Genomic DNA, 13,039 nt, shown 5'->3' on the forward strand with positions numbered 1-13,039 from the left:
TCATCTCTTTTAAACACATATATATATACATCTATCGAATCGTGAGCGAAGATCTTCCTCCTTTGATATGGACACCATCAAAATCTAAGCAAAGCATCGAGATCGGTCATAAAAACATCATGGGCAGAATGAGAACCACCACTAGGAGCTTTCACCTTGTCCACTGAGGCAAGGTCTCCACTCGGAATCTCAGCATCGCAAGCTGATGACTTCTCCAACCCAACTCTTTCATCTGGGGGCGCCGAAGACAGAGACCAAGATCGAGACCGAGAAACAGGTATGCTTATGCCCTTGATAGAAGCCGGCTCTGCACAATCCCTATGTAAAGTCTCAGACTGATGGTGTCTGGCAGGGTCCCGCCCTGACAAAGACACATTTTGCGTTCTCTCAATTGGTACAGTTTGCACGTGTACAGTCTCCTCTTCAATCTCGGGCGAAGGGGACGGGGAAGTGGAAGTGAGAGAAGGCAGTAACCGACGTATCTCACAATATGACGAATACATTGCACTCCAGCGGGGTACTTCGTGGTCAATCCCCTTTGGCAGAAAGCCATTGACGTGGAGATGATCGTCGTTCTTACTAGCTTTCTGGCTATTGTGGTTGTAGTTGGGTATTTGTTGCCGGGTACGTCTTCCAACGGTTTTGTAAGTCTTGCTAACATCTATATTTTTCTCTTGGTTTGACACACCTCTCAATTGAATCTCGCGGGATGCATAATTGACCTTCTTTGCGACAGTGCGTGCACTGGTGATATGGCGGGGCGATCTCGCATCGCTTTTTGCGGGCGTGACAAGCTGTGCATGCTATTTTGCCGGGTCGACGACCTTGTTTATTTGCTTTTGTTATCCCAGATGGGCCTTGAATGTGTCTGAGTGTCGTTGGATCCATTGAGGATGAAAATATTTTAGATTATGAAATGTTGAAATACAACCAGGGGAACCTCGGCAGGTAGCTATATATAACAACCACAGGTTCCACATTTCTATCAGATCCATGCTTCTAGGACAAAAGCCCATAACCGGGATATCCGACAGGTCGAAAGATGTGGTTACAGGTAGATTCGGTGATCCAAATGGGAATGTATGAATGGTTTGGTGTTAGCTTGTTTTATACAGTCGTTATCACATGTTATATCACATGTCATATAAAAATCTCACATTTTTACTCCTTTCCACTGCTTATATCCTTATCTTTGTCAATAAGGGGGAATTATCAAAATGAAGATATATCTAAAATATATCCGAGGCATCTAAAAAGTCCAAAACAGACATGACAGAGCCACATCAGCGGCCAATTGTTACTATCTTTATTAAGCTAGCCATAGCTTATACATATTCAGAAGCGGTGTGTATACATACCACATGAGCTCTGACCTCAAGCTCCCTCTTCTCCCAATTGTCAGAATAGCTTACAGTCCATAACAATACGTCCAATCTATTATGGTTGTGTATACTTCCAATAAAACATACCCTAGGGCTAGCATCACACCTCCAATCCCTCCATATGCCATCCAAGCACTCCAGGAGTTGGAACAACTTTGTATCCAAGACGATCTTGAAAGATTCAAACAGACATTGAATAGCAGCTATATCTCACATGGTTTTAATATAGCCTACCTATCAGCATTGATGATTCAAGCAATCAAGCTGGGAAGAACCTGTTTTGTGAAAGAGCTGCTCCGCCAAAAAATGCTTCTATCTCCGTTATATATCCACGAGGCTATCAAAACAAAAGAAAATACAAAGGAAATTTTGGGGAGCTTTTTAGAAAATGGGTGGGATATCAATCAGCCGATGAGCCGAATGGATCCCCCGATTCTTAGGTGAGTCGAATTACTGACCTTTGTCCAAATTTGTCTCCCAGTAATGTCTGATGTTTGATAGTAATGCTCTGAATGATCTTGAGATGACAACATGGCTCCTTGATCACGGCGCTGACCCCAACCGCCGATGTAGCATTGATTTTACGCCACTCTCTTGCGCTGTTGAACACGCTTCTTTACCAGTCGTCTGTCTTCTGCTCAATCGCGGCGGTGATGTCACAAAAGGGCAGGTCCTACATCATGCAGTTGCCCGCAACTCCGATACAGTAGAGGTCCTGAAGCTCCTCATTGTTCGGGGCGCTCCGATCAATGGTATCATGTATCAAGATCATCGGCCTTCCTGGGACATGTATTTTTTCATGGGAGAGACTTCTCTTCACAAAGCAGTGTACCTTCGCAAAACCGATGTCATTCGTTATCTTCTTGAGCAAGGAGCGGACCCTAACATCAAAGATGCTGGGGATCAAACTGTGATACAGCGTGCCGATGAAGAGATTCAGAGGGTGATCACAGAATGGTCATGATACTAGTCACTCTGCACCAAGGCAGCGGCACGATATACGCTAGCAGAACATATTTTTGATATCCAATTCAGGGCAAGTCGAACAATATTTGCGTAAGGATATCCCTTTTTCTCCTTTCTCTTCCTTTCATCGGACTTACTCTCGTTGAATGCTAAATCATGTGATCTTATAATGTATCCCGGGCCATCGTGACAGCCGTGTTGCTTTTTTTTCTCTTTAGCTGTTGATCCCATTTCTTGAAAAGTGGCCATAGTGGAGCGCCAGCCGAAGCGATCAACACTGTCCAGATTTCTATGATGTTGAGAATAACAGCTATCTCGACATGCGCTATGAATCATGTCAGTAAAACATGCAAGCGCTTATCATAGTAGATAGGAACAGTAACAGACGTTTGAATCGAGTAAAGATGATCAAGTTAACGACACTAACGACGGTACCGATAGTACCTAGGCTGAGCAAAATGCAGATGAGAATTTTCTGCTTTCTACAGATCCGACGATTCCACATAATGATCACTGGGTATATAAGGAGCAGCAGGTCTGTCACTGCTGCCCATACTATAGATAGTATCTATATTAGAGTTGTGCTGTAAACGAGAAAGCTGGTCTATACATACCTCCATACCAGATTGACCGGAATTTCCCTTGTTGCCCACACTTTTGATACTGGATCAAGGATGTGTCCATCGAAGGGCCGCATTGTACAAAATATAGTGGAATCAACACGATGATGCTAAGAACCTATATCTTATCATTAAGCCACTTCCACGTTTGAAATGATCAAGAGACAGGAAAAGTCATGAGCTCACATTCAAAACCATAGTGACTAGTAAAACCCATCTGCCAATTTTGTAGATTCTGTCCTGTAGGTGAAGAATATACATCGTTATAGCAATCTTCATAAATGTCAACGCCCAGAGACCAGCAAGGTCCTGAATGATTCGAATGATCCACGAAGCAGTGATAATTGGATAGTAGAGAGAAAGGCAGTAAAGTATTGTACTCAATACTCCTGACGCCTGATCTTTTTAGCGAGGTCATATCTAGTTTTCAGAATCAAACGCACCCAACCAAAAGTTGCCCAAGTAAGAGCCCAGCCACTCTTATGGCGGACCACCAAGAAGTAGGTATAAAAGCGCAGGGCCATGAGGACAGTTGCCACAAAGGATAGTGACACGCTGATGCCAATTATGATTGGTGTATAACGACTAAGAGGGTGCATCTTGAGTAGTAATAAAATGCGATAATAAGAATGGCATCTCTTGTGTTAAGAATAATATTGCGGGCATAACGTCTTGGTTATAATGAGCTATGTTGGATACAATACACTGTGTTACCTGCCATTCTTCAGGCGTTCCATTCTTCTAATATTTCCCGACTCTGTGATGACAAAAATAATAAAACCAAGTCTATCTAATACTTCCAAGATGACTACTATGTCCAATTGATGCTATTAAGATACCAGCCAGGCTGACTGGATGGTTCAACTGAGCCCCAGCCTGCGTAAATCATATCTATGATTCTATGAATGGGGGAGCTGAAACGTGCAGCACCACAGGATCCTGAAATTTTGCTGAAAGTCATTAGTTTATGATCGGTACTGGAGTTCTTGCTTGCGTCTGCGCGTGAGACATCATCGGGATACGATGTAGAGAGAAGTAGGTATCGCATCTGCTTTCATATGACATATCCTCAACCAGAGCAGAGTAGTTATTGGACATACTTCTCAGACAATTTATCTTTCTATACAATATAAGTTCCACAAGGACACCGGTTCCCGTGAGGTGTATCTATTCTGGTCATTTCCCATAATTATCATCGCATGTCATGCCAGCACAGCTTGACAGAGCAACGAGCAAACTTCATAGCGCTGCTTACAACCAAAAATCAAACCAAAGACCCCATGTTTGCATGAGAATGTCCTCCACACGCGTCAGGTAGACCAGGTACTGATGGTGGAAGGCCATAGGGATCAACAAGTCCCGTCCGAATCGCGCCCACACCTTCTTTGAGATAGAGCACCAGTCGATAGGCCGAATTGCCATTCAGGTAATATCGATGGAGCTGTTTGCTACGAAGGAAGCCCAGCCGTTCGTAGAGTTTCATCGCGCCGGTATTGGTGATTTCGGTTTCGAGGACAATCTACCCAAAACACGTACAAGTCAGCCCGCCATACCCTCAAGACCACCCCGTGTGGGGACCCAGAGCTATTTCCATTGTGTTGACATACCTCATCTGCATCCCGTTCAATCATAGCATCGATAGCCATGCGCACTAGCTTAGTTGCAATTCCCCGGCCTCGATACTCTTCGCGCACGGCCAGCATGGCGATATACCCTCTCAGCGGACCGTCACGGTGTGGCTCTAGCTTCGATACCACAACACCGACCATCTCATCCTTATCGTCCATCGCGAGGAAACACAAGTCGCCCCATTGGTATAGGAAGTAGCGGTAGACGTAGATGCTGTAAGGTTCGGACAGATCTTTGGAGATCAGCTGGCGCATTGCGGCGACATACTCATTTTCGCGCGACTTTTCGTATCGCACGTAGCGAAGATCGGGAGCATTGCCCATCACAGCGATATCATTGAAGTGGGCTGACGGTTGGAGTTGACGGAGGGTGGGGGGTTGTCGAAGAAAGTCACTCTCTGCCATGTGATGCCGATCCGTCCGCTCGCGGACTTTATGCATTTCCGTGTTTTTCTAGTCCCCTTCCTTTTCTTGTTTCTTTCTTTTTCCTCTACTTTGTTGCTTTTGCCAATCAATATTCCAGGAAAATCTATTACGTCCTCTCCTTCTTCTCCCTTCCTCGCGGTTGGTCGTTATGTTCCGCCGCCGCACGGGCAAGGACAAGGTCCCGCCCTCTAACAAAGTTAGCGGCGATACAGGTATCCAGGAAGAACAACTTCGGGCGGAGTTTCATGAGACAAAAACCAAGCAGATAATCATCAAACCCCGGAGTAAACGTCGCAATGGGTTCATCTTCATGCTGGGCGGGATCTTCGGCATCTTCGTCGCATTATTCTTCGCGAACCAGCATGAGGTCATAAGCCTGGATTCGCTCATGGACTTAAATCTCGACTCATGGATTGAGTCCATTCCACAGGGAATTGTCAGTGACGTGAAAGAATTCTCGGTACGTGCTTTCCAAGGGAGTGCTCTTATCTCTACATCTGGTTACCATGTATCTGACTTCCCCCGGCGATATAGCAACACGAACGCGATACCGTCAGCTATGATTCGTTTGCTGTTGGACTACAACTTCGAGCTCAGGGCGTAGAAGCCAAACATCCCGTCGTGATGATCCCTGGAGTTATCTCGACTGGCTTGGAGAGCTGGGGCACAGGGGAAACCTCGCGGCAATACTTCCGCCGACGATTATGGGGCAGTTGGAGCATGATGAGAGCGTTAGTCATGGATAAAGCTGAATGGAAGAACCATGTCATGCTTGATCGGGATACAGGCCTTGACCCGCCTGGCATCAAGCTCCGTGCAGCGCAGGGATTCGATGCCACGGATTTCTTTATCACGGGATACTGGATATGGAATAAAATCCTGGAGAATCTGGCTACCATTGGATATGACCCAACCAATGCGTTTACGGCTGCATACGACTGGCGACTCTCATATCTCAATCTCGAAGTTCGTGATAGGTATTTCACTCGACTCAAGTCCTACATCGAGACCGCGGTGCAGGTACAGGGCGAGAAAATCACGCTGGCATCGCACAGCATGGGATCTCAGGTCGTGTTGTATTTCTTCAAGTGGGTAGAGAGCGAGGATCACGGAAAGGGCGGCAAAGACTGGGTTAACAAACATATTGACTCGTGGGTCAACATCAGTGGCTGTATGCTGGGCGCTGTCAAGGGGTTGACTGCTGTTCTGTCCGGAGAGATGCGGGATACTGCGCAACTGAACGCCTTTGCCGTGTATGGACTGGAGAAATTCCTATCGAAAGAGGAACGCGCGGAGATCTTCCGCGCGATGCCCGGTATCTCCAGCATGCTACCCAAAGGTGGTGAGGCCATATGGGGAAACTCGACCTGGGCACCAGATGACCAACCAGGCCAGCCCCTGACCTTTGGCAACCTACTCCGCTTCCAAGACTCAAACTCATCCCTGACACAACAGAATCTCACCACGACAGAGAGTCTGCAATTCCTCCTGGACCAGAGCGAGGATTGGTACCGGAACCAGGTCCTGAACAGCTACTCGCACGGCGTCGCGCATACGAAACGCGAGGTCGAAGCCAACGAGAAGGACCCGCGTACCTGGCTCAACCCTCTAGAGTCGCGCCTACCCCTTGCCCCAGACATGAAGATTTATTGCTTCTATGGCGTGGGCAAACCCACAGAGCGCAGCTACTACTACCAGGAAGAGCCTGACCCACTGATCAACCTCAAGATCAGCATGGACACCACCATCACCAACAATGAGGGCGTTGACCACGGCGTTTTAATGGGTGAGGGCGACGGCACCGTGAACTTGCTTAGCACGGGCTATATGTGCGCCAAAGGCTGGCGCATGAAGCGTTATAACCCAGCCGGCACAAAGATCAAGGTCTTTGAGATGCCTCATGAGCCTGATCGCTTCTCGCCCCGTGGTGGTCCCAACACTGGTATGTTTTCTTTGCTCCATTGCCTATTCTTTCCCATTCCGTATGACAGACGACTAACTGTATATAGGTGACCACGTGGACATCTTAGGTCGCGCCTCACTCAACGACCTTCTTCTTCGTGTCGCTGGCGGCAAAGGTGATTTGATCGAAGAGACTTTCGTCTCCAAAATCCGCGAGTATGCGGATCGTGTACAAATCTTTGATGACGAATAGATCTCATGGGGTCTCCTTATGACTGTGGATAATTGTTCTTTGTATTTCGCGTTTTGATACACATACCTCTTTTTAGACACCTGGGATTTTTCTAGACGGGGTTTTTCCTTTGAGCACTCTTGTACATTTCTTCATGACAAACTCTTATATGAATACATTATATTTCTGTGACAACATTTATTGATTAAATTACCAGCTTATGATACTAGAATACTCAAACAAACCATGTCAGCAAGTATCACGGATAAGCACGGATACAGCTTCTTTCCTGGCCCTAAAAATAGGACTTATGCAAGCTACCAGCCACTGATCCCCTGTGATCGACGGGACTGGGCTCTTTGTTGGCCGTGAAAGGCAAGGATCACAACATGTTTCGTCCAGTGTGGATAGCCCGTATCACACACAGGCGGGGTTGCTCGTTTTCTTCATGCTGGACCTGAAGGAGTGAATACCTGCAAGTTAACTTGACTACTGTTTACTACAATATGTGTATACTACGTATAGGAGAATCCCAAATATGTAGGTAATGTACAATGATTCATTGACTCAACACGCTGATTAAAAATAATGCTAGCAATATCCGTGGACCCAACAGGATCTCACCGCCAAACGTAACGATAAGAGGCAACAGAGGCAATCCAATCCGAGGAAACGAGCAAGTCGCAAAGGTGTCAAGGGAGACGCGCATGCATTAGGTCGCATCAGCTTCATCCACTAGAAGCGGAGAGAAGGGGCAGAGCTCAAGGGGGACGGCCTCCGTCAAAAGTACCGAATCCCGTTCACCCTAGCTGCCATGGTGACTCTAACTTGGAAAGCCACAGTCCCCAGCTTTCAATGTCCCCCCATTCCTTTCCTCGGATATCTTCGTGCATCCACACGGAAAGAATCCACACGTCAACGCCAATTAACCACCTGCCCGGCGTAGACACAAAGGGTAGATCGAGACGATCTTTTCGAAAACCCTTGTGCCAATGCAAAATGTCGTAAAACAGCCAATATTTAAAAATCCTTCTAGTGCACAGCGAATGGTGGTGCAGCAAAAAGCACCGAAGAAAGCGCCGAAACTTTTCATCTCTCCGAAAAAATAAACCGGTTTAAAGTTCCCAGGCGCCAATGATGAGCGAGCGACACGAATGATAAAAATGTTTGTTCATCTGGACGAGCCGAAAGCAAAGAAAAGTGGCTCGCCCAGTTCATAAAGTCGTAACGAAAGACGTGGGTCAGAAAAATAAAGGGGATCGCCTGAAGGCGTCCGAGAATGTGTACAAGCGAATGTTGCCAAAAGTGGCGGTGGGGAAGGGATTGGCGAATGCAGGCAGGCGAACAGGGCCCGATCCCTCCCGACACTGGTATTAATATTATAGACGGAGTTGCCAGCCCAAAGTGGGATGACGAGGCATGTACAGCCAGAAGGTGAGGAGTACCTTCAGCTCGAGGCGGAAGTACCGCGCGAACCGGAGGTTTTATTAAAAACCTAAAGGTGCCGAAAATTGCTCGATGCAGATAATGTTCCCAAACATTGTCGTCAAACATAAAACGCCGATTCGAAAGTAGGAGATGCAAGAATGGACGATGCCGAGCCACATGTGAAAACGAGGCTTGAGGATTAGCGTCCAGCCTCGATGTCGTGGTTCGAGGTGAGAGTTTCGCTTTCCCAGGTGTAATGATCGTCCACGGGGCTCAAAGAGCCCGAGGAAACGGACGAAGAAGAGCCCACGGTCCACTCGTCGCTATCCAAGTTAAGATCGCCATCCAAGCTAGCAAGATCATAACCGAATTCGCGGGAAGAGTCACCGATCTCAACATAGTCGTAATCCCAGCGGAACATCTTGTCCGCCTGGACTCTGGGCAGGAAGCGGGTCTTGGCAAAGTAGAAGGCAACTGTGGCGAGTAGGCCACCACAGACCAAATCAACTGCGTAGTGGTGAGAAAGATACATGGTAGCCCACCACATCCACAGAGTGTAGGTGACCCAGAGAGGCTTCAATCGCGGGAAGACGTGGCTCATGAATAGTGCTGCTAGGGTGGAGTCGGCAGCATGGAGCGAAGGGAATGCTCCAAAAACAACAGGGGATTGTTTGAAGCCCGAAGTGTAGAGATCAATACCCAGCAGTTTGTCAATGCGGGCAAGGCCAGCTGGGTTTCCCTGCATCGAGTAGTCGGCTGGGGCCAACCCATACAGATTTTCATACCAGGGTGGCGAGCAGGGGAAAGCCAGCTGAACGAAGACCGCAATCATACTGATGTATCCGAGAGTCCGAGCGTACAGAGGGGTAGTTCCCGGGGGACCGAAGAAGAAAAGGATCAGCGAAACGACAAACGGCGCACCGTAATGGCAGAGTCCGTAAGGAATCCATGCCAGAATGTCAAGCACCACATTCTGATGAGCAGATAGGATGTTGCTGATGTTGGCACCGTAGAGGATGTTTTCCATAGCCGGCAACACTCGGACCCAAATGGCAGGCCGCCAATCGCTTGGAACGAACCTAGAGAAAAATATGTTAGCAAGGTTCCCGTCATGTGTCACGTTCACATCCTACTCGCATCACAAAGAGACGGCAGGAATATCGGTTGCAAGAAACTCCCAATGGAAGGCAAAACTTACTGGCATCCATAGAAGAAGATAAGCCACCCAGCAACGGGGAGGAAAGGTAGGAAGAACTGCCGGGTAATTGGCATGAGGAGAGAGCACAAAAGCCCGGTGGCAATCGCCGTCTTTCCTAGTGGACCAGGAGACTGGATAATTGTCAAGGAGAAAATGCCGATGATGAGGAGCAACAAGTATTGGAAGTCATACATTGTCCATCGGTGTGACTGTAAGGATCTGAGGGTGTCGACAGGCGAGAAGGAGGTTTGCAACCTCGAAATGGACGAGGTAGGTGAGAGACGGCTACGGAGTTTGGACCGGAGCTTGCGACGCATGCGATGTGGTACCAACAGCTGGAATGAGCGCCATGGCACTTGGATCTGAAGCTTTCCAAACTGGGTTTGCGTGCGGTCTTTCCATGACGGGTAGGAAGCGCTCATGTTTGCGACTCTCCTCCAGGAGGCTCCGGATCGCGTTGAAAAAGGAGTGGTCGAAAGTTGTAAGACTACCGTGGGGCGAGACGGAAGGAATTCGCGTCACGGAAGGAGGTTTATCGTTGACCGGAAGAAAGGCTCATGAAAGGTTGAGATAGGCCGACAGGAAGGCGAAGGATAGGGCCGAGGGGCGTGAGTCCCAGGGAACTCAGGAGGTCACGTTGACAAGGGTCGGGATGCAAGGAGAAAAGGGCACAACCGAGAAAACCCAGGGTAAACAGAACTCGAGAAAACCAAGGAGACCACTTGAAGCCCTGAAATGAAGATAGTAATTAAAGAAGAGATGGGAAGAAGGGGAAGAAAAGACCTGGATTTCACCCATGGGCTGAAGTATTGGGCGTATTCGTATTTACCAATATCTGAATTTTGGGTGTAATTTTAGTGGTATTACTTATCCCCTTAAATTACAGTTATTCTATCTGTCTACTAGTCCCATGTCGGTATGTATGGCGTCACTACAACATAGTACGGAGTAGTTGCCATTTTACTTTTCATCTTTTTTCCTATTTCCGGTGTGCATAGTAAATAACATTTGAAGTAGCTCTAATTATCCTGATCTATTGCCATTCTGACCGGAGCCCTCGGCAGTATTCAATAATACAGATGATTTGACTCGGATGCCACGGAACGGAGAACGGAGATCACATTTCTGCCCGGTGGACATATCTCGGACTTTGTTATGCTAATGCTCCGATCTGTTAATCTCTTTATGCAGAAGGGTCCGAGACTCCCGATAATAGCTCTCCAATTTATTTAATACTCTCAACGTCTATATATACATATGGATATAGTAAAAACATCTCAATGACCCAACGAGCCATCTCAACCAGGGTTGGAATTCAATATTGCTTACATAATCCGTAATGGGATTTCCCCTCAAAATTACAGCTGGAACGTAAATTTTCGCAAATTTTCCATATAAGATCCAGGCTGGGAATCTGATTGGTTGCTTTTATTTCGCCCCCACTGGCATTGTTCGGTCCCGGTAACATCAAAACTCCCTAATTTCGCTTATGCACAGCTTGTAACATCTTACTTCGTCGTCCTGGTGATTCAACACAATATTGAGGCTGTCGGCCAACGGCCAACGGTCAACGTCTAGATGATACCGCATTTCATACTCCGTACTCCATAGTAGAAGACTCAGGAGCCATATACGATCAACAGTCCCGGTTTGACAAGTCTAAACCGGTTAGGAGGAAACGTCACACTAGGGCCGTTTTGCATGGGGCCAGCGCGTAGATGAGGATGTGCAGGCTATCACCTAATAATAATGCCTTCAGGGGATAACGGAACACCTTGTCAGGGGATAGCCAGCCTCCTGATTTAAGCAACAACCAGTGTCTAGGATCTCTCTGCCGTAAGAAAGACGGCACAGCTGTGATTGTATATACTTTCCACACCTAGTGAATGGTACACATGCGTTTCAGGATTCGAATGTCGCGCGACGGCAGCCAATCACCTCTTAACATCTTCAATCCAGCGTCAAAGCTCCCTGGGCATTTTACCATATAGGCAATCGTTACTCCACAATTTGTACGGGGTAACACATGTTGAGTTCTATTATAATTCCGTTGCCTAGATATCCCGAAATTACAAATAATGTACGGAGTATTCGAATACGTTCGTATTCGTGTCTGGGGGCGGCTGCCTAGGGGTGGGTTCAAGCTTAGAAATGATGCAAGGCTGATGTGTAGAGCTGCGCCACAGATATGAAGTCAAGCTGTAATATAACGGGTTTAATTTGCCTTAACCTCATCAGGTTTTGAATGTAGGTCGAGAATGTAAGATATTTATAGGTTACTTAATACTTATTCTGTGAATACTCGTTGAGGTCACTGCCTAACTCTTTGCTTGTGATATACGAAATTCGTTTTGCGCCCTTGGCATCACATTGGCTGACATTACACACACATGTGAATGAGCTTCCACAGTAATCAATTTCCGTTGATATGCCTGTGCTCATTTGATAGATAACACCATGATCGACGTTTCTGCGTCGTCGATCCTACCAGGCTATCGCCTTACATCCCCGCAAACCCGATGCGGCCAGTGTGGTATGACTACATACGTTTTGCCCATGTGCCTTCCACATTCTTCATAAATGCAACCTAGGCGCTTCGATGACGATGCTGTTTTGACAAGAATAGTACCTGGTTCTTCTCAGATGATATACTTCATGTCAAGCCCATCGTGACCTTATTGTTTGATTGACTCGTGCTTCAAATATTCGAACAGGCCAGAGTCTTCGATTCCTAGCTAATACATATATATAGTGTTTGATTATCAACGGCTTACACGGCAATATTGTTCCTGAGAAGTGTATAATGTGTAACATATGCAATAGAAAAACTCTCTTGCTACGAATATGTTTCAGATCTTTTGGACTTTCAAAGTCTTCCATTTACCGAGCCCGCCTGTGTTGCTATACAAAGTGGCCACTCATACAATTCAAACCCGCGAGAAGCCTGGAGCCCAGGACAAGCTGTTCGACAAAATACAGTGTGTTTTACGAAAATCAACGTTCCTGTTTAGGGCCCAGGGGGCCATATTTGTAGGTTGACACAAGGCTTTCATATAGTCGATCGATTTATCGGACCACCAGGGGAAGTATACATACAGTAGATGACAACGTCCTTCAACACAAAAAGATGAAAAGAAGTGAGTTTGCACTCTCGTGGTCGTGTGCTGTTCCAAGCATTGACTCGCTATATGCGCTGGCATTTACGACCTAATTACCTCTTTCGGCTGAGCGCTTCTCTGGCCACTTATTGGCTATGC

The 13,039-nt window shown here is 47.0% G+C and overlaps 5 protein-coding genes across 5 annotated transcripts; 2 read left to right on the top strand and 3 right to left on the bottom strand.

The window, feature by feature from the left end:
- Positions 1 to 77: 77 nt before the first annotated feature.
- On the bottom strand, positions 78 to 888 carry N7500_005590 (Zn(II)2Cys6 transcription factor domain-containing protein; the record flags this gene model as incomplete). The annotated part of the gene is made up of 2 exons (XM_056676734.1): positions 78 to 654; positions 689 to 888. 2 exons carry the CDS (start codon positions 886 to 888, stop codon positions 78 to 80), a joined length of 777 nt encoding a protein of 258 aa, XP_056531734.1.
- A 551-nt stretch (positions 889 to 1,439) lies between these two features.
- Positions 1,440 to 2,346, top strand: N7500_005591 (ankyrin repeat domain-containing protein; the record flags this gene model as incomplete). The annotated part of the gene is made up of 2 exons (XM_056676735.1): positions 1,440 to 1,822; positions 1,884 to 2,346. The coding sequence occupies 2 exons, from the start codon at positions 1,440 to 1,442 to the stop codon at positions 2,344 to 2,346; spliced, it is 846 nt and encodes a 281-aa protein (XP_056531735.1).
- Positions 2,347 to 4,232: 1,886 nt separating this feature from the next.
- Positions 4,233 to 5,001, bottom strand: N7500_005592 (peptide alpha-N-acetyltransferase MAK3; the record flags this gene model as incomplete). The annotated part of the gene is made up of 2 exons (XM_056676736.1): positions 4,233 to 4,487; positions 4,576 to 5,001. The coding sequence occupies 2 exons, from the start codon at positions 4,999 to 5,001 to the stop codon at positions 4,233 to 4,235; spliced, it is 681 nt and encodes a 226-aa protein (XP_056531736.1).
- A 169-nt stretch (positions 5,002 to 5,170) lies between these two features.
- Positions 5,171 to 7,177, top strand: N7500_005593 (phospholipid:diacylglycerol acyltransferase; the record flags this gene model as incomplete). Its single annotated transcript, XM_056676737.1, has 3 exons — positions 5,171 to 5,482; positions 5,557 to 6,964; positions 7,032 to 7,177. 3 exons carry the CDS (start codon positions 5,171 to 5,173, stop codon positions 7,175 to 7,177), a joined length of 1,866 nt encoding a protein of 621 aa, XP_056531737.1.
- Positions 7,178 to 8,783: 1,606 nt separating this feature from the next.
- On the bottom strand, positions 8,784 to 10,204 carry N7500_005594 (phosphatase PAP2 family protein; the record flags this gene model as incomplete). The annotated part of the gene is made up of 2 exons (XM_056676738.1): positions 8,784 to 9,663; positions 9,783 to 10,204. The coding sequence occupies 2 exons, from the start codon at positions 10,202 to 10,204 to the stop codon at positions 8,784 to 8,786; spliced, it is 1,302 nt and encodes a 433-aa protein (XP_056531738.1).
- Positions 10,205 to 13,039: the final 2,835 nt, after the last annotated feature.

This window comes from Penicillium coprophilum (assembly GCF_028826855.1).
Source record: "Penicillium coprophilum strain IBT 35676 chromosome Unknown utg000004l_segment0_segment0, whole genome shotgun sequence".
Lineage (NCBI taxonomy): Eukaryota > Fungi > Ascomycota > Eurotiomycetes > Eurotiales > Aspergillaceae > Penicillium > Penicillium coprophilum.